This window comes from Dipodomys merriami, unplaced genomic scaffold (genome assembly GCF_024711535.1).
Source record: "Dipodomys merriami isolate MVZ:Mamm:240054 unplaced genomic scaffold, mDipMer1.0.p SCAF_28, whole genome shotgun sequence".
Classification (NCBI taxonomy): domain Eukaryota; kingdom Metazoa; phylum Chordata; class Mammalia; order Rodentia; family Heteromyidae; genus Dipodomys; species Dipodomys merriami.
In genome coordinates this window covers 4,075,939-4,103,750 of record NW_027204270.1, presented here as the reverse complement: position 1 = coordinate 4,103,750, position 27,812 = coordinate 4,075,939, and the positions used below count along the sequence as shown (strand labels likewise).

Sequence of the window (27,812 nt, the reverse complement as noted above, 5' to 3'; positions counted from 1 at the left end):
GCTTAGGGATAGCACCCAAGCCCTGAGTTCAAGCCTCAGGACTGGCAAAACAACAACAACAACAAAAAAACCTCAAAATACAAAAAGTATTGGGAATTTAAAAGGATAATTCCCATAGAAAAAAATTGTTGGCCAGGCACTGGAGGCTCATGCCTGTAATCCTACGTACTCAAAAGGCTGAGATCTGAGGATCGCAGTTCAAAGCCAGCCAGGGTAGGAAAGTCCATGAGACTCTTATCTCCAATAAACCACCAGAAAACCGGAAGTGGCGCTGTGGCTCAAGTGGTAGAGCACTAGCCTTGAGCTGAAGAGCTGAGGGACAGTGCTCAGCTCAGGCTGAGTTCAAGCCCCACGACCAATCCAAAAAAAAAAAAAAAATATTGGAGGACAAAGAGTGAACAAATGCAGCAGTAGTACTCACTGGACACTATGTTGAAATGAATGGGTGGGATGGGAGGGAAAAACTGGGAGAAAGCAAAGAAGGGGTGTCCAAAAGGAAATGTACTCTTTACCTGATTTAAGTATATGTAACCTTTTTGTACTTTTTTTTTTTTTTTTTTTTTTTTGGTCAGTTGTGAGGCTTGAACTCTGGGCCTTGGTGCTGTCCTTGAGCTGCGAGAGTACTCTACTGCTTGAGCCACAGAGCCACTTCCAGTTTTCTAGTGGTTTATTGGAGATAAGTCTCACAGACCTTTCTGCCTAGGCTGGCTTTGAACTGTGATCCTCAGATCTCAGCCTCTTGAGTAGCTAGGATTACAGTTGTGCGCCACCGGCACCTGGCTGTAGATGACCTTTATAATAAAAAATTAATTTAAAAATTGTAATTATACAGCTTTTTTCAGGCTCTTAAGTAGGCTTAGAACATATTACCTTTATATATACTGTTCTCTACCAAGGTGTTTTACCAGGCTGCGAATGTGGCCTAGTATGCATGAAGCCCTGGGTTCAATTCCTCAGTACCACATAAACATAAAAAGCCAGAAGTGGTGTTGTCTCTCAAATGGTAGAATGCCAGCCTTGAGCAAAAGAAGCTCAGAGACAGTACCCAGGCCCCGAGTTCAAGCCCCAGGACTGTCCCCCCCCCAAAAAAAAAAAAAAAAAACGAAAAACCTCAGGGACAGTGTCTAGGCCCCGAGTTCAAGCCCCAAAACTGACAAAAGAAATTTAGTAAGAAAATCACTGAAGCTACCACTAAAACCACATATGCCATTTTAAGAGTCAGTATAAGGACAAGAAAGAAGTTTGATGAGACAAGTCTTACAGCAGATCATACATAAAGCCACCAACGAGGCTGAAAAAAGTCCCCAGGATTCAAGTTTTGTAAACAAAATATTTCAGAGCTCAATTTCCCTATCCTTCCTTCTGCCTTTTCTGTCTCTTTTTTTTTTTTTGTCAGTCGTGGGGCTTGAACTCTGGGCCTGGGCGCTGTCCCTCAGCTCTTCAGCTCAAGGCGAGCGCTCAACCACTTGAGCTACAGCGCCACTTCCGGTTTTCTGGTGGTTTTATTGGAGATAGGAGTCTCACGGTCTTTCCTGCCCGGGCTGGCTTTGAACCGTGATCCTCAGATCTCAGCCTCCTGAGTAGCTAGGATTACAGGCGTGAGCCACCTGGCTCTTTCCTGTCTCTTCACCAACTAGCGATAACCAGTTTCCACAAGGAAAAATGAAAAATTAACATCTCTACATTTAACTAGTTTTTTTTAAATCAGCAGTATTGCTTCTGAGTTAACCTAATCCCTCAAAGTACTAATAAAGACTCTGAAAGAAAAAACAATTGTGACAGAGCCATGCTATGGTTTGAACATTTATGTCCTCTCCAAAATCTTCATTGGAATTTACCATATCCACAATTCTAACAGTATTAAAATGATGGAGGTGATTAAATCATGAAGGCAGAGTCCTTATGACTGGGACTAGCAACTTAATACAATAATAAAAATGAGAATTGTATATTTTTTAAAAAGTCAGTACAAAGGAGAATTCTATTTTGTTTGCGTACTCTTGAGAAACTTTGTACTAGAAGAAAAACAATTTTTTAAAAGAACATTAACAATTCAAAAATAGCACACAAAAGTGATCTGAACATATTTAGTGCAAAAAGTGTTCATTATGAAAGGCTGATGGTGCTACATTAGTCTGCCTTTGGAAGAGTGCCAGGTGAAATCTAGGACTGGAGACCCGGGAATGCAGTAGTTATATTTTAAGTCAAACAGCTAATTAATGATTAAACAAAAGAAATTCCAGTCTGGACAACATACATGAAGTACTAATAAGTGTAATTATAAAGTAGTTATTTGTGCAGTCAGAAACTTACATTAGTATAATTATTTCTGGCCATGGGTCTTAAAAACATGAACCTAAAACGCAGAACCCTGTAATACCTCGCTAATGAAGATGTGAACACCAAGTGAATAAAAGGTGGGTCCATTAAATAACACGATTAATTTTTAGTATACTTTTACTCCATTCCTGGGAAATCAAAGTCAGGCCTCACCCTCCAGTCAAACAGAGGAACAAGATTTCTACTTTCAATGTATTTCCTTCATTATTCAGAGCCACTTTAGTATTGATTGTTAAGGTTCAAATTATCTCTCCAAGAAACGAGCATTTGCTACTTTTTAAAGTCACCATGCAAAAACACTGTTTATGTATATATAATATTTGAATATGCAAAGGATAAAGAAGCCAAATGATCCTATAAGAAAATCCTAATAACTGTTAGATCCTGGAAAATATCCATTTGAAACTATACTCCAAGTAGCACTGTGGCTGAGCGCTTGCCTTGAGCTGAAGGACTCAGGGACAGCACCCAGGCCCAGAGATCAAGCCCCATGACCAAGGAAGGAAGGAAGGAAGGAAGGAGGAAGGGAGGGAGGGAGGGAGGGAAGGGGGGGAGGGAGGGAGGGAAAGGAGGGAGGGAGGGAAGGGAAGGAAGGGAAATGCACTCCAGGAGAGAAGAGGAGGGAAGGAGGGAATATGTACCCCCAAAGAGAGGCTGTGGGGTCTGGACTCACTAATCCCCTACTGACCAACCCCAGCTAACTCTCTAATCTCCAGTTCACCAAAGTCAGGAGCACTATTTACATCTCCATGGGCACAGGTTTCCTCATCTGTAAAGTGAGGACAACCAAACAGCCTATCTCATAGGATTAAGTGTGATTTATTAATTGTCAAAGACTCAATAGTGCCTACTATACAACAAACGTTCAATAAACTTTGGCTTCCATAATTACTGCTGTCACCATGAGCATCATCTTTATAGTCTTCAGAAGCTGAGAATAGTGCCTGTGGTTGAGAAAGCACAATCTAAAGTTGATTTGCTTCTAGATACAGCTTTTAATTTATTTTGCAATTATAAACAATATTCGAGAAGGGCAGGGACTTTATGTAATTCAATGGGTTAGAAAAGAGGCCAAGAATCTCTCTGTCTTTTAGAAACTTTCAGCTTCACCAAACACTTGGATATGAACCCAAAATACTAATCCTCAATTCACTCTAATTCAAAACTATATTTTAGAAAGGATTTGCTGAGCATGCTAATGTAGCTTAGAATGATGGGGTCTTGATTAATAGCCTAGACAACAAATAATAGAATGCAGCTCCTGGAGCCTGGGAAGGTGGCTTGGTGGTAGAATACCTACCCAGCACATTGCAAGGGCCTTGGGTTCAACCCCCAGCAAGAGGAAGGGGACAGAGAAAGGTAAGGAGTTCAAGCCCTAGGACCAGCATGGAGGGCAGGGCAGGGGGGGGGGGGGGAGGAAATATGAAAGAAAATGGGAGCCAGAGAAAGATGACAGCTGACACCCCGCACAGACAGGCAGTGAAGAGTGAGATGATAAACGTCATTCAGCCACGCATTCAACTGCTCTCTGGCCTGCATGTCTATGCCAGGGGAAGATCACTGTCCCAGGAAACTAGATCGAAAGAAGTGCTGCGCTATATAACAGTTCTCAATATGAGCCAACTGCTTCATGTGGCCTTCCAAAACACAGCTATCCATTCTGCTCCAGAATGAAAACAGGCTCCACAATGGCAGTGAGACTGTATTTCACTTTATGAGTGAGCGAGTCAAGGAATTTCAGAGGCAACAATGACTACACAGGATTTTCCTCACCTGGGACGAGAAAGCCCTTGTGAGAACCAAGTCCATTGAACTTGGTTTCCTTTAGCTTAATGTCAACATGAAGGATGGCAGGTCAAAGAACATGGCAAAATGGCAATACCCGGCAAGAGCAAAGAAGAAAGTACTTTAATAGCTGTACTAATTATTTTGCTCCCCCTATTATCCAAGCCTACTTAAAAAAAAAAAGCAAAGAAATTGGATGCCACTGATTTATGCCTGTCATCCTAGCTACTTGGAGACCATATCAGGAGGTTCAAGGCCAGCTTTGGCATGCACTTAAAACTCCAATCTCAACAGAAGTAGCTAGGACTGGTGACATATGCCTGTCCCTCCAGAAGAGGAAATTTGAAATAAATACATATATACATATATGAGGGGTAAGTCCAAGCATGAGGCTAGCCAAGATGCAAGACCCTATCTCCAAAATAACCAGTGCCTCACAATCTGAGGATCCAGGTTGAGAGCCACCCCAAAAAGACAAATCCACAACACTTTTAGCTCCAATTAGCTAGCAAAGTGGAGATATGACTCAAGTGGTAGAGCGCCAGCCAGGAGAGAAAAGATCCAGTAAAGGATGGGAGCCTGAGTTCAAACCTCAGTAGGGCTTGTCCCTCCAAAAAAGGCAAAGAAACAAAAACAGTGACTGGGGACTGCAGCCTTAGTAACCCCCCACAGAACTAACAGCTCCAAATTTAACTCTTTCACTGCCATACTTAATATTCCTGTTTTTCCTAAAGCCAAAAAACTTTTTTGTTTAATTATCAGGAAAATCACAATAAAGTCCTTCACACAGTAATATGCAGAAAGCTTTCCATTCACTTCTCTCCTCCAAGTCTGCGTCAGTGTTGGGCTGACGGGCCACTGGCAGGGCCACTCACAGGAAGCAGGTGCTGTGTGGCGCCCCGTGAGCCCTGAGCTGTGAGCTGTGCTCCCCCTGCTGGCCCACCGGCAGTGCCGGAGCGCAACCCACCTTCCTCATCCAGACCCCAACCTCACATTTTACCAAGCCCAGAGAAGACAATACATTTACTCTACCACCTCAACTATCCTTAACAACCCAGCGATCCAAGGAGTATGTATACCGGAGTTCTGAAAGAAAACACAGACACAACTCTCATCCTCCATAAAACAATTCTTTATTGGCACTTTTTACTATATTAGCAAAGAGGAAAAAATGAACAATGCAGAAGTAAATTAATATGTAAAAGATGAGGGACATTGCTTAAAAGTTCCAAAACTGCTAAACTAAGCCATAGATCTAAAGAATCATTTTTTTTTATTTTTTTGGGGGGGTCCGGTTGTGGGGCCTGAACTCTGGGCCTGGGCGGTGTCCCTCAGCTCTTCAGCTCAAGGCTAGCGCTCTACCACCTGAGCCACAGCGCCACTTCCAGCTTTTTTCTTTTTGCTTATGTGGTGCTGAGGACTCGAACCCAGAGCCTCATGCATGCAAGGCAAGTGCTCTAACACTGAGCCACCTTCCCAGCCCCTAAAGAATCAACTTTTATAAGTCTTTTAAGGCCAACATTTTAATCATTAAACAATTTCTGGGTTCCAGTATAATTTTAAATCATAATTATACTGTCAATTCGATATGAAATATAACACTGGAAAATATGTCCCCATGTATGTTTTCTAACCACTATAAACTAATAGTAATATAGCATCAAATCTGTTGCACATGAAGGGAGAAGAGAGTGCTAGAAGGTCTGAGATTGACTGGAACATACCGTAAACCCGTGCAGGTAAGTGACAATGAAATCCGTCACTATATAACTTACTAATGTAATGTTTTTTAAGATTTAAAAAAAAAACTAAGTTTCGGGAAATTCTTTTTTTATTTTAATTCATTTTTTTGTACCAGTCATGGGGCTTGAACTCAGGGCCTGGGCAATGTGTCTGAACTTTTTTTTTTTTTGCTCAAAGCTAGTGCTCTACCACTTGAGCTATACTTCCACTTGCAGTCTTTTGGTAATTTACTGAAGATAAACATCTCACTGGTTTTCCTTCTGGGCTGGCTTTGAGCCACGATCCTCAGCTCTCAGCCTCCTAAGTAGCTAGGATTACAAGAATGACCCACCAACACCCAGCTTCTCGCAGGGAATTCTAAGAAAATATTGAGGTTTTAAATAATTTGTAACCTAGTAGAAAATTACTGAGAAGCTTCCAAGAAAATACTATATTAGTTAGTTTTATAGTCCAAGATTAAGACTAATTTTCAGCATGTTTTCTTTGTTCCCGTATCTAAAATGTACGAAGGCAGTTAATAAGCTGGTAAAACACAAGTCTCTGAAGCAGCTGTATTCTACCCTAAAGGGCAAATATAGCTTACACAAATAATCAAAATATATACACCTTCAGAGAAGCTGAAAATCAGTTGAGATGAGGTAATAAAGCTAAAAACCTCTAGTATTTATAAACTGTAATTTATGAAAAAGAGATACTTTTCATCCACATAACTTCCCACAGCTCAAGGCTAAAATATTCTGCGTCAAGACACTGGCACAAAAGAATCTTTAAAGATTAAGACTCACAGACAGCACTGTTCTTGTCTCGTGTCCTAACAAAACCGAGTGCCAATCAAGAATACAAGGCTGCATTTTAACCTAAGATGGAAGTGAAAGTTATACCAGCGACAGAAATGGACTCAGACCAACCTGACAAAACCAGTAACCCATACTCAATTCTCACCACCCCAGAAATTAATGCCACCTTAAGGGGTGATTGATGGACACAAACCCAATTCTTATCACCGCACTAAAGGCTACTTATTACTCTAAATTAAAATATTCAGATTTCAAAATAGAAAAGAAGACAAAGCAATGCACTCCTAATATTCAGATTCCCAGGTTAAAATTTACCAAAAAAGGAAATTCATCCAAGAAGAAAACTGTTCATTCTACTTCAGCAATATATTTTTATCTGGATTCCAAACATATAATGTACTATATAAACCTTCAGATCTAATTTTTTAAATGCCTACATTTAAGGCAAAGCAGTTAACTCTCCAAGCAAGCTTCCTTCATCAGCAAGGACTAACATTGCTTTGCTTGTAAGAAGCCAGTCCCTCCCAATCCTACAGAATTTCCCACTGCCAAAGTACTGAACTGTCTTTGAAACATTGCTGCATACTAATCATTCATAACAACAGAGAACCAATGCTTAACTGAGAAGCAGGAAGGATTAACCACCAATGCAAGAAGCCAATAGGCAGGAAGACACAAGCATAGAAACTCATGCTGCCTTAGTTAGTCTGCATGCACCTTTTACAAGTTCAACACAAGCCAAGCAGATCCAAGACAGATCAAGAGACATGTTAGTTCCTGTCAAATCCAGATTAAATATCCCTTTCATTGACAATTTCCTAGTTCAGTATTTTGAATTTAAAGCTAACACATAGTATTGTACAAAACAACCTAAAAAGTTTGCCCTTAAAATAATTATATCCTTAGAAACAGAAATTTATCTACCTCATTAGTGTTCCAACGGTGCCTCTCTTTTGGTAAACTTGAACATTTCGGCAGACATTCAAGCAGCTTTTTCGGTAAAAAGATTTTTACATGACTACTATTGCTGTTCCCATGATCATCTATAAAGAAGAAAACAATACATTCAGAGAAAGTAAGAGAAAAGCCTCCTTTTAAGTACACTGGCAAGGTCAGAAACAGCAGCTCCGGTTAGTGGCTGTGAGACCAGGAGCTTCAGCAGAGGGCTTCTATTCTATTTTTCCTAGCAACCTCATCTACACTTAGCCGATGGCAGCAGGGGTCTATCTGGCCATGAGGTTCTAAAATGGGATGGAGCTCTGCTCCATCACCACAGATTGAACTGGGAATGCTCCAGCATGCCCACAACCAGACATTAAAGGTTCTTCCTCCGTGTTCCCATGAAGCTCATCAAACATGCAAATGATTCAACCTCACAAAACCCAGGAATCCTTTATGAGCCAGTTGAAAAGGTTTCTAAGAAAGAAGAGTTATAAAATACATGACTATTTTCTTCATAAACTAAATATTACTTTGTCCTCTACAAATACAAATGAAATTTATCCATTCAAAAGCAAATCACAAATCTTATAGGGCATTTAAACCAGCAGTTAGCTACCACATAATAAAGAAGCTGGCCTGTCTATCCTGAATCTAAAAACATGCCATTGTAATTAACTTATTTTACATGCACATTTCTGTACAATTAATGTGTTACATTACAATGTAACTCTTCCCAATAAGTTAGAGAAAAATTACTTCCCAACTAGATGGTATGTCTGACTCCTTGGTAATAGGTCTACTTGATGCTTTCTAGAAGAGACCATTTCCTTATATAAAACATTTATTTTAGTCATCTATTTACATATCATATAGGATTCCACTCCTGTAACTCCAGTCCCTTCGCCTGGCTCCAAATTCCTTGCCAGTGTGGCAAATTTAGGTCAAAGTTTCAAATTACTCACTCCATTGTTTCTAACACTAAATGAAACTCCCAGTACATATTCAAAAGGTACAGTGCATAACTAGGCACTAAGGAACAGCATATTAAAACAGTAAAGACTGAATTTGTTCCAGTTAAGACAGTTTCAAACTTTTTCTAATATTAGTAACATATAATAAACACACTTAACTCAGAAAGAAAAGTCCAAGAATATGGCCCAGTTCTGCTACTTTCTAATTGTGTGACCTTGGGTAAGTTACTTAATATTTTCGGTTTTCCCAAATCATTCATTAGAGAATTAGAGATCACCTAATTCTCCTTGAAGTCCAAATCCCTATAAAATTTACTACCACTTAATAACTTAATATACCTTACAACTCAATAACCTTATATAGGTATTTAGGCATTAGCTAAAAATGTTAAAATACAACAATCAAGTCTTCTAGCTATTTACTTTAATTTTGTTTAGCATGGTCTACTTTTTTGGAATAAGAAAAAAGCCATAAAAGGATTTAAAAAATCTTCTAAGGTCACAAAACTCCAAACATTTTTCCTCTGACTGACACATTTCTTCTCATGGAAAATACCTTAAAAGGAGAATCTTGAGCATAGAAATAGACTAAAAATATTTACTACATCATATAGAATATTTTATAGGTATAAACTTATAAGAATTTTAGCATACTAAATCTCTTTTAGTCTATGAACTGCATAACCAATTGAACTATAGCACCATCATATATCTATATGGCAGGATAAAAAACTTAAGATATTAACTGCTTTTTAGATTCTAAAGTTTTAATAGCAAAATTAAGATTAAGCTTTTTTAAAAACCTTGCTTCGAAACCAAAAAGCAACTGATCAACTAATAGGACGCTCTGTATTAATTATGCACTATAAAAGCTGCTCAGTGTTATGAGCTTGGCCGAGCTCCCTGCCATTCCTCCTCCCAAGGGAGGTGCCATGGGCCATAAAACTTTACCGCACAGAAGACAAATCACATGAGCCTTCGCCTCCCTTCTCACTACCCCTAAAATGGTTTTACTCTCACTTTTTAAAACCCCCATGATGTATATAATTTTGAAAGGAGAGGTGAAATTCTTAAATCTATACTCAATTCAGTCAATATTTACAAGGTCCCTTTTATGAAACACTGTGCTAGGGCCTCAGCTTGCATATGAAAGGACATATCTCTGAGAAAGCTATTTGTTGAAGGCAGAATTCTGAGCACTAATGAACAGAATACTAAATACTAGCTTCTATCTCTGTTTATGATCACAACCTGATGTTAATGCCCTGTCTCTTTAGTCTGTATTAAATAAAGTGTAAGCAGAGAGGTCCTCTTCCAACAGTAAAACTCACACTATAGAAAAACCTCAGTCTTCAACTCTGATACCAAATCGTGGTGGTTGAGCCCAAAGGCTTTTGAAGAGGAAAAGCAGATGCTGTATAAGCGCTGTCTCAATGAGGTTTCTAAGTATAGCCCTTTATGGGGATGTTCGGCCAGGGGTTAAAATGGAAAAGGAGTATGACAGGCCAGTGGTTCCCTTTCATCAGTTTTTAAACTGTGCCACTTCCAGAATTTTAGGTTCACAATGAATATAAATGGGATGTTTTTAAGAAACGTAACAATGGGTAAATGTTCCCACTGAGCATTATGAAGATGGCAATTTCAATACTGGAAAAGGAATTATTACAAACTTAAAAGGTAAAATGTTAAAATTCATACTTTCAAATTTCAGTATTTCTGGCCAATGTGTGATAAGGAGCAACTTTGTCTTTACCCTAGAAAGAACTGTTCACGTGCTGATACTGCATCAAAGTGTTCTTAATTAAAAGCTGCTATTCTATGTTTTTAGAATTGCTATCAATGATTAAATAATTGAAGACACGTGGTAGTGTTTAAATCCTGAGAACAGTATCCTGAGTTAACAAAAAATTAAAGTGCACACTGGTTTCCACTGCATCTCAGTATCAATCCAAATAGTTAAACTCTGACACTGCAAAACTGAAGTGTCAGCCAAACGACAGGGAGACATTTCATTATAATTATCTACAAAACATGTATGCTGTGATATATGAGTTCACAAATAAGTTTCTAACCTATTTCACAATAAAAATGTAACTAGTGAAGCCCTTGAAATTGACAGATGAATTCCTTGGCTGACAGCTATAATTCTACAAAATGAACCATCCTTTCTAGTCAACCTTCAAATATTTTCTAAATAATAATTATAGAGGCATGGTATAATTTAGCTAAATCTTTCTACAATGTACAAAAATGCTCAATCACTTAGTTAATAAGAAAAAAAGTAGAAATTCTGCTTTTGGTCTTCCTTCTAAAAACTGGCATTCACACTGCCAAATCTTTTTTTTAAATCCAAAGAAATGCATTTGACCTGTTCCTTGGTTCACTCTGACTTGTGCAAGGTAAATTATAGCTGTACTAGCTGTAAACCTAGAAGTGATACCTCTGTTTTGATTCCTAATAAAAATTAAGTAATTTTGGTTCTATGAGTAATGACTAATACTGTAATTCAATCAAGCTGATTATGATTAATCTCTCAACCTCTAAACTGAACTTTCAAAATGCATTGGTGTAACTGTGCATGCAACTGCTAAATCTTACTGGAAATATGTTTGATCAACAACTTGGAGTGGTAAAATTAAAAGGAAGCTCAACAATCTTCTGTTTAGCTCTAATTATTATGTGCTTAGATTTAATTAGTAGGATAAGAACTGATTCAGGAAAACATAAGCACATATTGCTATGTTCAAGTCAGTACAGTACTCACAGTGGTAAATACTGCTATGACTAACCTATGACCTTCAAATCTCTTTCATCCAAAATAAATATTAAGCACCAACTATGTGCCAAGCATTGATCAATCTGCATGATTCTTTTCCAAACAGTCTCCAAAGTAAATTAAACCCAGAAATATTTTTAAGGTTAAAAAAAGAAAAGAAAAAAAATAGGAACTTTTAGCTAGAAAACTTAGCTAGTTTTACTAGTTAACATCTCTCCTCTTCAGAGAATCATGTGACCAACACCTCATACTCTGTTTTTATGTGGCCCAGATTTTTCTTTTTCCTGTCAATCATGTTATAAAATTTACTGTTTCATGTTTAAGTCATCTTATAGCTCAGGTTCAATACACATTTATCTGCACTTTCATTTTCAATCTACATATGTGGATTCAGGCAAACAAAGTAGGGACACAGAAGCCCTATAATCTATCACATCAATTTAGGTTTTAAGGCATCCTCTTCCTCTTTATGTCATTCAATTCCAACTTGAGCTGCAAGTCATTAAGGGAATCTAGTTCCTTCTTCTAATTCGGGGGCAAACACTCGGGAGACTCTAGTATGATACCTTAGGCACACAGAACAGACTTTACACTTCACTCTCACCTCATGAGGTGACCCTGCTCAACTGCTCCCACTTTTCAGAGAACAGTGGTTCAAATGGGATCAAACATGACCTGTGGCTTCCTCCACAGTGCCACACTGCTCTGTGTCACCTAGCACTGGACGGACTCCAGGATTAATATCCGGACATTTGTATTAATAGCCAACATCTGCAGTGTTGTCACCCTTCTGTGCAACTGGATCCACTGTAGCCTTTTGTAATCATCAATGAAGAAAGTATTCTTTCTGCTACCCCAGAAAGATTAAGTAACTCATCTAAGATCACACAGCAGTTAAAGGCAGAGCCCAAGCCTCCTAAGTCCTGGTCGGAGAATATTTCCACTGCACTATGATGGATTTCCTCTTACTGCCAAGCCCACCCCTTCCTGAAAGTCAAAAGCTTTTTCAAATCCTACCTTCTAGAGGTGGCACGGTGTTGAGAACACAGTAGGTGCTAGTTCCGCAGAATACACTTTGGGAAACGCTCTAAGGAAACAGAAAATAAAATGTAAAACTAATCTTTGAAAAAGATATATTCTGGCTCTTCTGTGATTTTCCTGCCAAAGATCCAAAACCTCAATCCAATCATGAAGACACAGCAGGCAAATCCAAAACGAGGAACATTCCACAAAATGACTGGCCTGCAATCTTCAGACTGTCATGATCATGAAAGTCAGACAGCATTGCCAACTGTTCTGTGGTGAAAGAGACTAAAGACAATCGAATGTGTCCCAAGGCCTGGCAGACTTTTTATCACAAAGGTCTGAGCTAGGTCAACAGGTAAAGGTAAAACGGATTTGAGGATTATATAGCAGAAATGCCTCAATGTTAATTTCCAAATTTCATTGTTATATTGTAGTTACAGAGGAAAATGTTCTTGTTTGTAAGAAATATGTAAGGATTTGAGAATGACAAAAACATTGGCAACTTATTCACAAATGGTTCAGGGTCAGAAAAAGTTCTTTACATTGTCAGGGTTAAGATTGTTTCAAAACTCTTGAAACTTGTTACAAAACTGTCTCAAAACAGATGTGCATCTGTGAAAAAAATCTGTGCTATTCAACATATATTTATGTAATTTTTTAACGGGAATACACATGTGCTGTAAATACATAGAACAATTTTTGCTAAAATCAAGGTCAATGTCAAATTCATTTTGCAGTCAAATCAACAATATTAGTAACCATTTCCACACCCGACGCATACAAAAGAATCTATAGTGAGCACTAACTAGCAGTGTGGTAACAACATGGAGATGGAATAGGCCAGGAGGAAGTTGGAAAGAAGATCTCTGCTCCCAGCCACTTCAAGTTTTCATCTATACATCGTTCTTTTTTTTTTTTTTTTTTTGGGGGGGGGAGTCCCAAGGGCTTGAACTCTGGGTCTGGTGCTGTCCCTGAGCTTCTTTTGCTCAAGGCTAGCACTCTATCCCCTGAGACACAGCACTCTTCCAGCTTGTTTGAGTAGTTTATTAGAGGTAACAGTCTCACAGACTTTCCTGCCCAGGCTGTCTTTGAACCGTGTTCCTCGGATCTCAGCCTCCTAAGCAGCTAAGATTACAGATGTGAGCCACCAGCACCTGGCCTCAGTGTTAACTTTTAAAAGTAAGAAAATAATAGCTCTTGCCAGAAAGTTATAAAACAAAAGATAATTTACAAGTCCAATAATCACACTTATGTTTAACTATGAAGAACTTAGTTTCAGCAGGTCATTAGCTGTTCTTGAAAAGTAACTTAACTTCTCTGTATTACCTCATCAAAAAAAAAAGTGACATTTACATCTCAAGAGGAGGCAGGTTATTAAATGGGGTTACACACATCAAAGTGCTGTAAATTCAAAAGGATCACATAGTTACTAGGTTAATAAACATAACCTAACAACTTTAACATTTTCTAAGAACTGAGGATTACCTAAATTTTTATGTCAAAAAAGGAAAACAACAAAAACAAAAAAACTCTTAAAGTCTCACTTAGCCAAGTGCCTGGCTTACACCTATAATTTTTGCTACTCAGGAGGTGGGGATCCAAAACGCACAGTTCAAAGCCAGCCCTGGCAGACCAACTTTAAAGACTCTTATCTCCAACTAACCACCAAAAAGTAGGAAGTGAAGCGGCTCAAGTGGTAGAGTACTAGCATTGAACACAAAAACTCAGGGACAAGGCCCAGGCTCTGAGTTCAAACCCCAGGACACACACACACACACACACACACACACACACACACACACACACTCTCTCTCACTCTCTCTCTCTCTCTCTCTCTCTCTCTCTCTCTCTCTCTCTCTCTCTCTCTCCTCCTCTCTCTCTCTCTCTCTTACTGAAGTTGACTTCCATGTATTTTCAATTTTCTTCTCCCTCATATCAAATGAGTAACTGTATCCTAAGAGGTCAATTATTTTCAGAATTTAAACAGTCCATCTTTCCCCATAATATTATTACTCCTACCTGCCAGCTCCTTACTATATAGCCATCAGCTCTTTAATTCTTTTTCTGTTTCTGGAAAATTCTTGATCTAGGACTTTGTCTTTCTAATTTAAGCAACAGTAGCCACTTCTGGCTATTATTTACCATAACTGTATCATCTGGATCAAGGTTCCCCCATAAATTATGACTATCTTGGAACAAGATACCTATTTTAACCATGATCATAGGCACAGAACTACAGTCGGCCCTAGCTCAAATATAAGAGTGCTAGCCTTGACCACAAAAGCTTAGGGACAGCACCCATTCCCTGAGTTCAAGGCCCAGGACTGGCCAAAAAAAAACAACTATAGACTATATAGACTTTTATTCAAAGAAGCTGATGTGTCCCAACAAAACCCAAATTTCCTCTAACATTTGCTAGTTAGTAGCAACAGCTACTGGCCACATAAAGACAACAACATCTTACCAGTTTTGTGATACGAAAAAGAATGTCTTCCATTCAAGGATTAACATTTTCTGGCTTCTTTAACCAACAGCATGACTACTTTTCAAAACATGGCAACCATGGGTCTTAGGACAGATGTTTGATGTGCTATACTAATAAATGGCTCCACAAAAAAAGGGCTCTCACACCTAACCTCAAATTTTCTTTAAGCAAATTAGTGGAAATACAGCAAAATAGCAGAAATATCATAGATAAAACCAACGCACTCCCTCATATCACTGGCAAAATACACAAAAGTCCTAACTGCTAATTTAACTAAGAAAAAAACTCACAAAAGTTGAAAGTAAAATTTAGGAAGTCTTTCTAAATTCCTATCTCCAAGCTCTGAAAACAAACCAAAAAGCACAGGAAAATGAAGACAAACAGGAGAGGGCTGTGTGGCATTAGACACTCCTGTGCAGGCCTTGGTCAAGGATTTTCTCAGGACCATACACTGAGTTCTCTGGATGGCTTTCTGCAATATGCAATGGCTGTGCTCCAGGGCAGGAAGTAGCAATGCCAGCTCCAAGCACCTGCAAAGCTGGAATGGCCCATCCATCTCTGTTGAAGAATTTAGGGCAAATAAGACCCTCATAATCATACAACAGCGTGGAAAAGCAGATGTGCAAGTCACAGACCTGTGATTAAGTCCTCCTTCAGCAGCAAGTCTTGCTGCTCTTCTGGGCTGAATCTTCACTTGGTGCAGGACCACGTCCTTCAGGAGGCCTCCACTTCCAGCTTAAGCAACCCTGCAAGTATCTTCATGGCCTATTGCCCTCCTACTGTAATACTGTGATTCCTTCCATTCAGTCCACATACACAAAGGAGCACCTCCACATACCAAACACTGCACAAAGCTGAGACTCAGCAGTGAACTAACACATGCAAAGGTCCTGCCCTCCTAAAGGAACATTGTAGAAGGGCGAGACATACAGTAAACGGGATGATTTCTAATGGGGTACATGATACAAACTAAGTAAAAACATGTGGTCCATTACTACGAAAACTCAACAAGATTTCTTTTGTTGTTCTCCTCAAAGCTTAGTCAGGGCATCAAGAAACCTGGACTCCATCATTAGCCAAGTCAAGAGATCAACTGGAGAGATTTAAAATTTCGGATGCCCTGTCTACAATCCAATCTGAGCAGAATGTCTGGGAAAGGGGCCCAGAACGTATCAGCATTTTTAAAGGTTCCCAAGTCAAGGGATAAAATAAACAGTCCTGGGCTGGGAAGGTGGCTCAGTGGTAGAGCGCTTGCCTAACATGCATGAGGTCCTGGGTTTGATTCCTCAGCACCACATAAACAGAAAAAGCCTGAAGAGGCACTTTGGCTCAAGTGGTCGAGTGCTAGCCTTGGGCTGAAGAGCTCAGGAACAAGGCCCAGACTCAGAGTTCAAGCCCCATGACCAACAAAAACTAAATAAATAGTCTTGTGAGTCTAGCTTTCCTAGTTTTCACAAGGCCTTTCTGTTCATGTGGTCACCTGAGCATCTTTTTTAAATGCAAGTTCTGACTTTACAGGTCTGTGTGGGACCGGAGACACTGCTTCTAACAAGCCCCAGGTCACAATATTATGGCCACATCTTAGACATCAGAAACAAAATAATCAACCTAAACCATCAGAAATTAGATAAATGACTTAAAAGAACCTTACAGGGCTGGGAAGGCGGCTCATGCCTTGCATGAGGCCCTGGGTTCGATTCCTCAGCACCACATAAGCAAAAAGAAAAAAGCCAGAAGTGGTGCTGTGGCTCAAGTGGTAGAGCACTAGCCTTGAGCTGAAGAGCTGAGGGACAGTGCCCAGGCCCAGAGTTCAGGCCCCACGACCGGACCAAATAAATAAATAAATAAATAAGAACCTTACAGTCCTGACATTCCTCAACTGCTTAATTCTGTGGCTTCCTAATAAACCGGAAATACTTGTCTGTTAAAAGATATCACACTATAGAAAACATATATATCTAATAAAGACTATATACCACACCTCACAATAGCCCAGCAAGGTAATTAAAAGAAACTAAGGGATGCTCAATTATAGTGCCCCACAACTACAGAAATACTGAAAATGGACAGGTTCTCACTTCTATAATCCTAGCTATTCAAATGCCTGAGATCTGGGGGATCACAGCTAGGGCTGTGATCACTAGATTCTATCTTCAAATAATCAGCACAAAACAAGACTGGAGAAGTGGCTCAAGTGGTAGGACACCAGCCAACAAGTAGATGGTTAAGTTCAAACCCTAATGCCACCCCCACCAAAATGAAAGGCACCCAAGAGGGGAGATACAGAGCGATTTCAGAATATATCCTAGATAACTGTGAAGAAAACATTTTTTTTAAAGAAAAAATAATGCATGGCTATTAAGGGCTAAAACATAAGGCAAATGGTAGCAGGGTGTAAATGCATATTGGATCAATGTATCAAGCACAGACTGGAAACAGGGACTATGTTCATTTTGTCTTTCTTCAGAGAACCTAGGATAGAGTACTATACATAGGCACTTTCATATGTGTGTGTATATGTATACACACACACACACATATAAATGTTTAGACAAATACAGATGGTACATAGTTTTTGGAAAATGAATTAATGAAAGAAAATGCTATATAATAATCAGTGATTATAAGCTTTAGAACAGAGAAGTAGTACTCTGAAAACTGTTTTTACAGTTCTATGAAATAAGGACTAAAGATGTTTAAGTCTCCACACAGCACCTTTAAAGCTGAAGATTCACACAGCTTACTAAATCAAAGATAGGAGAAAGGCCCTATTGAATGCAATAAATCACTATACCAAGTAGAAGAAATTAATAATACTAAACATTTTTGTCACTTAGTCTATCAAAATATAAATTGATTCTTAAAAATCCATGGCCACTAAATATAGTATTGCATGGAATAACAATCAAATTAAAGCAGAGTCTGAAATTCTTTGTCCCTTTACAAAACTCACCAGTTTTATGTGGCATTCTGGGCATGCTGTCTAGATCAGGCAGGCTAATGCACAGAAAAAAAACTACATAATGGCCCAAATACCATAAATGTCGTCTTCTAGCGCATGTAAAGTCTATAACAGTTGTCTCTGGTCAGTAGAAAGCTCCCCTCCAAACAGGGGCTCTGGCACCATGTGCCTCCCTCCCATCGACCTCAGGAAGAAATGGGAAGCCTGCTGGTTCCCAGGGCTCCTACCGATGCACTACTGAGACGATGAGGAAGGTGTACATACTCATGCCCTGAGGTCTGGGGGCAGGGCCCCAAGCCTTAAGTAGCTTTTTTTTTTTTTTTTTTTTGGTTTTGTTTTGTTTTTAGTGCAGTCCTCAGGCTTGACTCAGAGCCTTGGCACTGTCTCTGAGCTTTTTTGCTCAAGGTTAGAGCTCTCTACCACTTAAGCCTCAGCTCTACTTTCTGTGTAAGTGATCTTTTAATTACAAGAAGCCCTCCTTTCAGAAATGTCTTCTAACCTGAAACTTTACCTTTAATTCTTCCGTCATTAGGCATCTGAAACAAACCTACTAGCTTTCCTTCCCTAATAAATATTCTCAACACATTAAACATAAGACTGCATCAAGGGTATTGTTGAAGGGATATCTGCCTCGTTCATCCTAGTATCTCTCTAGTATTTAATTCAATGTCTACAATAGAAGTTCATGGAAAGAAAAAGAGCAGCCCCAGTCTCCTGTGCTAGGACTGTTACTGAAGGCCCTCTGATCCTTTTAGACATAGCTGTCCCTTTGAAAGTACCACTGTGTTGTCTCTTTCCCTCTGCTTTCCTGACAATCCCTCTGAGCTACTGTGCCTTAGTGCTCCTACCACTGAGATAGGAACAAATCAGTAGCCATGAAATCTTGGTCCAGCAAGGCTATTTTTTACAGGGAGCCTTTTAGAAGTCCCTGTGGTACACATTCAACAAACTAGTCAATACAACTAATGTTACTTTAGGTCCACTAAGAAAAGGGGGAGTGAGTTTCTCCATAGGTTAAATGAATATTAACAGCCAATCCTAAATTTTTTGGCTACAGCAGAAGCCTACATATAGCACAAGAATGTTTAAGTCCTATCAACATACATGCTTTGGGAACACTCCATAATATCTGAGTGTAATATCTTAGTGATATCTGAGACTGAACAACCAACAGGTAGCTTTGTATCATTTATGAACCACAGAAAAAGTTAATGGGGAAAAAATACATAATGGAACAGAAAACTATTTTGTGTTCATATATTATCTCTTTTCATAAAAGTTTAAAATGTACATGGCACAGTAGTCCCTGTGCAGCAAGAGCAAGGCCCTGGGTTCAAACCCCAGTACCAAACAAGTAAGTAAATGAATAAATAAAACTTCTGACAACACTCCTCTGGGACAGAAGCAAAACCAAGAGATACATTCACACGCTCACATTAAAAAAGAAAAGTGGCCTGGTAAGTGGCAGCTTTCTCCTCTGGGGACAGGCAACAAAGCAGGGAGCAGGAGCCTCTAATGGACTTCGGACTCTGGCCATGTTACCATGTTAGGCATTCAAATAGAGTCCAACAGCACAAAATGACTACAACACCCACAAAACAGTTACAGACCTACGCAGCTTACAGAAGCTAGTCTTAGAATACATGAAAACCTGATTTATGGCCTGAGTAATCAAATTAATTGATTCACTATTACCAAAGATTCATGTAAAGTGTAATTCAAAATTTGAAAAACTTTCCAGATATGAATCAAATATCATTAGAATTTTCATAAATTGAAGTGATCAGGAAGCCAATATGCTCAACAGTGTGAAAATAATCTAACAGCACTTGATAAGTATCCTCCATTTATACAAAAAGGATATTCTAGCAGAACACATTCAAGAGAAACTATGTAAGATTCAAAGTGATACTTTTTACTAAAGTTAACAGTAGTAATGATAACAATTGTTAACTTCTCAGAAACAGCAAAAAAATATCAGCAGAATCAACTCAACAAACTAAGACTTCCTTCCATGAACTATGTACCATCAGTGTCTTATATCAAATCTTATTTTCATCCTAAAAGGTAGAAGCAGACACTAGGCCTATTCTAGAAAAGAAAGTCCCAAGGTGTGGCCCCAAAACTTGATGAGGGACCCATACCAAAGAAGAGCAGGGAGCCAGCGACTCCCTCAACCAGCTTCCTGGAACTACTTCTGGGCTATTTCCACAGGAACATACAACCCATTACCTAAGAACAGAAGTTTCTTCTCCACAAAGTAAGTACCCAAAAGACGGGGCAGAAAAAGTACACAGTACTCTGGAAGAAAACTAGAGCAAATGAATACAGTGGGGAGCAGCATAAAATGTCTGTAATCTAAACTGGATGAGGACCTTAAAGAAACGTGACACAGAGACTGAGACAGAACACTGCTGTGCACCCCTGGAAGACAACCTCTAAAGATCTTTAGTGCTTCTCAAATGTTATTTTGGTCCATGAATCAGACCACACATCATCTGTCACTACTGTCCAAAACATTAAAGCTTCATAAAATTAAAGGAGAAGCTAGGGGCCAGTGGCTCAAGCCTGTAATCTCTAGTAGAAAACTGAGATTCAGAGGGCTGCAATTCAAAGTCAGCCCTAGCAGAAAAGCCTGTGAGATTGCATCGGCAAAATAACCAGCAAGAAACTGGGCTTCAGGCTTGTTTCAAGTTGTAGAATGCCAGCCAAGCAAGCAAGCCAAGCAAATTAAAACCTTAGTACTGGCAAAAAACAAAAAACAAAAAAACCTCAAGTGGTAGAATATCAGATGAGCAAGCAAGCCGAGCAAGCATAAAGCCCTGGGTTCAAATTCCAATACCACCAAAAACAAAAACAAAAAATGGACTATAGGAAAGAATGACACAATTTCTCATAACAGAGCAATAAGGCATATGCCAAGAAACTGGCAGCCCCAGTCCCCTGAATAGAACTCAGCTATCTGAAAGCCTTTCTTAAACCAAACTCAGCCAGAACTAGGAAGGAATCCAAGACACACTCACTCGAAAGGCGACAAGAGACTTCTGCAAAGTCTTGCACCTGATCTCACCCGCTTCACCCCAGGAAGAGGCCCCCAAACCCACACTTCAGCATAGTTGCTGCAAACTGCTCATGTCCTAACAGCCTAACAACCAGTTGTATGAACTACTCACATTCTCACAGCTGTTAACAACCGGCTTGCCAACCCCAGAGAATATGAGGCAGCAAATCGAAAGGGAAGAAACAAAACTAAAACACAAAGGAGGAGCAAGGGACAGAAGTAGGACCAAAAATTAGACAGAAAGTCTTGAAAGTCAGTGCCAGTGGCTCATACCTATAATCACAGCTTCTCAGGAGGCTGAGATCTGAGGACCATGGTTGGAAGCCAGTCCAGGCAATAAAGTCTGTGAGACTATTGTCTCCAATGAATGAGCAAAAAGCCAAAAGTGAAGCTGTGGCTCAAATGACAGAGCACTTTTCTTGAGCACACTGGCTTAGGGACAGAGCCCAGGCTGTGAGTTCAAGGCTCAGGACTAATGGAGGGAAGGGGAGGGAGGAAGGAAGGATGTCAAAGACGTAGCAGTTTGGGATCACTTATCATAAAAGCAAAGATTCCATTCAAAAGGCCTTAAAGATATCACAGCATTAAAGTTCAGTAATTTAATTACAACTTGATCCCAAGTTACCAAGGAAAACGTAAGTTAAATTAAGTATTATACTTAATGTAGAGGAAGAAGAGTAAATTTTAATACATTTTGTTTGCATATTGCTTTACATCATTATAAAATGTTTCCAACTAGATCATTTCATCCTCAGTAACATCATCAGACAAGCAGGAAAGCGGGAACCTCTGGTAACAGAAGAGTTTATCAATGGTAGTTACAAGACAGTATGTTAATTTGTCTGAGGAAAGAAGACATAAGAAGACACCCACGCCCGTAGATTGGGGAGGAAGACTACCTCTCAGGTAGTCTTTCTCAAAGCTCAACACAAGGCTGACTCACATAACCTTCACCTGGAACTTCTCTATTTCCCAAGTTCCCCTCTAAAAACTCCCATCCTACAGAAGAACTGTCCTAAAGTCTCCTTGCTGTGGCAAAGGAAATGACTGTCACCACCATGACTGAGCAATATCGACTGTGACTTCTGGCTGGCTGGCTCTCTTGTCACATGTCAGAGGCTCACACAGCAGGAACTAAGGGCGGCCTCTGGTCATCCGTCCACTGAGAGAATCTTCAGATAACCCTGGGAGCTGAGACGCAGATCCTTCTCCACCTGAGCCCAGTCCTTATGCCCAGACTGCATGCAGCTCATGGGGCTGGAGAGCTACAGTGGTCAGGTCCTTCTGAACTCCTCACCCAAAGAAACCCTGAGATAATAAAGTGTTTTAAGCCACCAAGCTGGTGGTCATTGGTTACAGCAGAACTAATACACCACAGCCCAACAGGTCCAGCAGCCCCAGTGATTTTGTTTCTCACCTTGAACTGTAAGAGGTGCTTAAAAACTGCTTTTTTTGCTGAGAAACACTGACTCCTTACTTGGGCCATAAAGTTCTGGCTCTCTTCCAGCTTGTGTTAGGATGTTTTCCTCCCTGCCTGCGCCAAGAAGGCTGACCTCCATGGACTTCAGCACCAGGGTTCCCTTGCCCTCTGAAAGTGCAATGAAGAAAAACAAAACAGGCTGACATGAATGACTCCCTCATCCGTGACCCACATTTCCAATGCCACGCTGCATATGCCCACTTCAAGGTGACCCCCCCAACTACATGTACAACAGAGCAGATACGCTGTGTCTACCCTACCCAAAATATCCTTGTCCTGTATGTTCTATCTCAGCATAGCCTTAACCAAATTCCCAGTAGTATGATTCAAAATCTAGGAGTCACCTTCTCTCAGGGTCCACATTCAATTATAAAAAAGCCACACTAGCACTTTCTTCAACCCACTGCTACAAACAATGCTGCATTGTCAGAAGTGACTTTCTCAACTCCAGTCCTTCCTATTTGCTCACTCATTCATGTATGCCTTCATTCAACCAACAAGCATTTAATTAATTACTAAGCCCAGGACTCAATTTCTAATGCCTAGAAACAGAACATCTGAGGAAAAGAAGAGAAGTAAACAAGCAAGCCCAATGCTATGACCAGGAAAACCACAGTGCTACAGTGCAAAAAGGAAGAGCACTCAATCCAGCCTGGAAAAGCAAGAAGTCAAGAAGGTGCATCACACAAGTCTCATCTGGGCTGAAATCTGGGCTCAAGGACATCCTTGAGCACTTGCATTCTAGAGAAAGGTGCAACTTCTAGGTCATAGCCACAGCAGCATGCTAAGCCTTCAACCACAAGAACGCATGGGACTCAGGCACAAGCAGAATCTAAAAAGTTTAACATGATGTGTGTGGCGCTACGCTGTGTGTTGAACAGGGAGCAACAGATGAGGGGGTGGTCCACATTAGCACCCTAAAGGAGAACTGACATTATCCAATTGACTTCAGTCTTCTGCTTAAAAAAAAAATTTAAATACAACAACCAAAGCCTTTCTCAGGGCAGAGAATAAAATCCAAATTCAAGTCACACTTTCCAAGCCCCTGCCACTTGACTCTTACCTAACTTTTCCCGGATCATCTACCCACACACACTAAAATTCCAGATAACACCTTGTCTTCTCTTGGGTTTGCCTTTGCTGTGTTTCCTTCGCTCTGAATTTCCTGTCCAAACCACCATATTCCCCTGTCAATTAATCGAGGCCAATCCTACCTCCTCTAAGTTTCCCCAGGCCCTCAGAGTGCCTCTGACGCTGCTGCTGTCAGTGGCATCCCCACCGGCTCCCTCTATAGGCTTCTGGAGTACACATGTAATGAAGTGAATCCTAATGTCAAAGACTAGGGAAATCCAGGTGCCTCTGGCTCACACCTGTCATCCTAGCTACTCAGGAGGCTGAGATCTGACCACTGAGGTTTAAAAAGCTGGCCCGAGCAGGAAAGTCCGTGAGACTCTTATCTCCAATTAACCACCAGAAAACTGAAGTGGCACTGTGGCTCATAGTGGTAGAGCACTAAGAAGCTCAGGGACAGCACCCAGGCCCTGAGTTCAATCCCTATGACCTAAATAAATAAATAAAACGATGAGAAAAATATTCAGTTCACCAATAAGCCATTTCTTTATTGGTTTTGCTGTTGTTGTTGCTGTTTGTTGGTTGTGGGGCTTGAACTCTGGTCCTAGGCACTATCCCTCAGATCTTCAGCTCAAGGCTAGCACTCTACCACTTGAGCCACAACTCCACTTCCGGTTTTCTGGTGGTTTATTGGAGATAAGAATCTCACAGACTTTCCTGCTTGGGCTGGCTTTGAACTGTGATCCTGAGATGTCAGCCTCCTGAGGAGCTAGGAGTACAGGTGTGAGCCACTGGAGCCCAGCTACCAATAAGCCATTTCTAAGAGGCCAATCATGGCAGGTCACAAAGACATAATTGTTTTTTAATTATATGAAAACAACCAAAAGCCTAGATTTCCAGCTAGGTGCTGGTAGCTCACAGCCTACTTAGGCTGACACAGACTCCTTTTCAACCATGAGCTGGATAAGGTGGCACAAGTCATCCTAGCCTTGCAGGAGGCATAAATAAGTAGATTCAATACAAGCATGCACATGGGCAGGAAGCCAGGCCCTGTCTCAAAAATAACTACTGCAGCAGGGTAGTGGTGGCTCACACCTTTAAATCCTAGCTACTCAAGAGGCTGAGATCTGGAGAATCACAGCTAGAAACCAACCCAGATAGAAAAATCTGCAAGATTCAATCTCCAAATAATTAGAAAAACACTGAAATGGCTGTATGACTTAAGAAGTAAGTGGCAGAATTCCAGCTGAACAAGCAAGCAAAACAAATGAGGCCCTTAGTTCAACCACTGTTACCAACACACACACACACACACACACACACACACACAGAGTGACTAACAGAGGGCATGAGAGACTGACTGAAATACACTGTAAATGTGTAGAAATGTAAAGATAAAATCCAGCACTGTATAATTAAGGTTAAGCCAAATTTCTTAATTGTTTAAAAAAAAGTTTCACATCAATAAGTTGGGCAACACTAGATTAACTAAGTAAAATATTTTTTTTAACCTGCCAAAAAAGGGCTGGTAGTCCTAGCAAGTTGAGACCCTAAGTTCAAACCCCATTATCAAAGGGGAGGCCTAAATTTCAGTGTATTTTCATAATGAATTATCCTTAAATAAAAATAGCTATCAGCCGGGTACCTGTGGCTCACGCCTATAATCCTAGCTACTCAGGAGGCTGAGATCTGAGGATCACAGTTCAAAGCCAGCCTAGGCAGGAAAGTTCATGAGACTCCTATCTCCAATTAACCACCAGAAAACCAGAAATGGCGCTGTGGCTCAAGTGGTAGAGCATTAGCCTTGAGCTGAAGAGTGGAGAGACAGTGCCCAGGCCCATAGTTCAAGCCCTGTAACCAACAAAAAAAAAAAAGCTATCTAAATTTAAGATTTTAAAGTAAAGCCAGGTGTAATGGCTCATGCCTACAATCTTAGCTATCCTTGAGAGGCTGAGATGGAAAGATCATAGTTTGAAGCCAGTCCAGGCAAAAAGTTCACAGGACACCATCTCAACCAAGTTTTTAAAAGTTGGGCATGGAGGCACATAACTGTCCATCCTAGCCACAAGGGAACCATAAATGAAAGAAACATGAATGTAAACCATCCCAGGCATAAACATGAGACCCTATTAGAAAATAACTAAGGCAAAAATGAAGGGAGGTGTGGTACTTAGCAAGCACAAGGCACCAAACACAAAACCCAGTACCACCAAAATAATAAGTAAGCAAACACAGAAAGAGTACTTAACTTGCTCAGCCACAACACTCCAGGCAGTTGTTTTACAAAAGTTATACACAATCACAACATAACCCAACCATCTCCACATATCCTACTAACCTGCTTACCTGATTGCCTGGAACTTACTTCCCTAACTGTTCCCTCAGTTAGCCCCTTGTTCTTGCAGAGTTCTGCTCAGAAAGTTTCCCCAAACTCTCAGTTGAGTCACAAAGCACTTGCCTGCAGGACGCTGTACCTGAGCTGTAATTCACCTGCATCCTGACTGAGACCACTCCTTCTTGTGCTAGCTCCATGAGGATAAGGACTGACTCTGCCTTTCCCTGTGCCTAGCACAAACCAGCACTTTATCATTTGCTGAGTAAATAACTGACTCAAAGCCTAACAATAACTGAGGTACACATGCCTCTACAGTATTCCAAGTCCTACATCTTTTAATAGATCCAACAATAGCTATATAAATCCTAAAATCACAATATTATAGTAACACATTTAACTCTATTTAATAAAGATTCAAATAATGTTATCTGCTACTCTCTACTAACCAGAATGTGTGTTAACCAATGTACCACAATTTTTCATTACAAGCAAGGCATCAGAAAATTCACACATCAGAAGTACAACAAAGGTGCTTGCTTGCCAGATTTTTGGCTGATAGTGCACCCTTCTGCAGAAATAAACTTTGCCTTGCCACACTCCTTTCAAGATGGTTTCTTTACACAACACCCCAACATTCCAAGACATTTCTAACGATTTGGGGGCTCATCCGGGACCTGGCACATCACCTGAGGAAATCCTGAAAGTTCATTCTTAGGAAGAGATGCATCCAACTGTCTCAATGAGACAGCCTCCAGTGGGGCTAAACCAGCATTCCCTTGTGGCTGACAGTGGACTCAGAATTGAAGGTGAACCGGCGACACAAGAAAGCAGCCAACGTAAAGGGGCTTGGACAGAGGGGTCCAGACTAAAACTGCAGTGACTAGTATCTCCTCAGCAATATCATCCCTCAAGGAGCGACACAAGAAAGCAGCCAAAGTAAAGGGGCTTGGACAGAGGGGTCCAGACTAAAACTGCAGTGACTAGTATCTCCTCAGCAATATCATCCCTCAAGGAAACAAAGACTGCAGGCCCTGATGCCACATCTCAAGTTTCTGTATTCCAATACAAGCCTGGGCAGTATGCTAAAAGTGAGCTATACATCTTGAGAAAAACTGGGAGACAGCAAGAGGTAACATCCAAAAAGGAATATACTCTTTACCTGACTTATGTAACTTTATTCCCTCTGTACAGTAAGCACAGAGTAAACATTTGACAGTAATTCCGCACATAGATAACTTATCTAAGAGAAGTGAAAGCATTTATCTACACAAAAACTTGTGCATAGCAGCATTTTTCGTAAGAGCCAAAAGGTGGGTTAACTTATATGCCCATCAACCAGTGAATGGAAAAACAAAGTGTGGTACATCCTCACAACAGAGTATTATTCAGCCATAAATGGAATTACATAATGACACATTCAACAACAGATGAACCCTCCAAACATGCCAACAGAAATAAACCAGCACAATATTTTATGCTTCCATGTCTAGCATAGACAAATCCATACACACAGGAAGTAGATTAGTAATTGCCCAGAGAAAGGCAGAAGGGGGAGTGACTGCTAATGGGTACAGAATTTTTTTGAACTGATGATCATGTGTAACTGGTGATGACAGTTGCATAACCATGTAAATATACTAAGAAACATTTTTGGGAGGCAGTACTGGGGTTTGAACTCAGGACCTTGCGCTTTGCCAGGCAACAACAGCTCTACTATCTGGGCCAATAACAAAACAAAAAGTTTTCACTATTTTTCCAAACAGAGTCTCTTATTTATGTCCAGACCAGGCTGGACCATGATCCTATTTAGGTTTCTAGTATAGCTGGGATAACAGGCACACACCACTAGGTTTTTATTGTTAACAAGGGATCCTATAAACTTTTTGCTCAGCCTCCTAAATGCAGCTAGGATTACAGGCGTGAGTTGCCATGCCTGGCTAAAAACCACTAAATTTTTGAAGGATCAATGTTATGGTACACAAATTATACATTAATAACATTATTTAAAGAGGAATCAAATAGGGATTTAACTACTAAA

At 40.2% G+C, this 27,812-nt stretch overlaps 1 protein-coding gene across 14 annotated transcripts in view; it reads right to left on the bottom strand.

Moving 5' to 3' along the window:
- Camta1 (calmodulin binding transcription activator 1) overlaps nucleotides 1–27,812 on the bottom strand; it is a 710,332-nt gene that overhangs the window by 667,141 nt on the left and 15,379 nt on the right. For 11 of the 14 annotated variants that reach the window (XM_070037252.1, XM_070037254.1, XM_070037255.1 and 8 more), the window contains exons 2-4: nucleotides 22,306–22,476; nucleotides 12,372–12,441; nucleotides 7,590–7,708 (exon numbers count right to left, since the gene is read on the bottom strand). In XM_070037252.1, the coding sequence (XP_069893353.1) occupies nucleotides 7,590–7,708; nucleotides 12,372–12,441; nucleotides 22,306–22,374 (258 nt within the window). In that variant the 5' untranslated portion in view covers nucleotides 22,375–22,476. The remainder of the gene's footprint in view (nucleotides 1–7,589; nucleotides 7,709–12,371; nucleotides 12,442–22,305; nucleotides 22,477–27,812) is intronic. The other 3 variants (XM_070037266.1, XM_070037258.1, XM_070037260.1) reach the window with 2 other exon arrangements.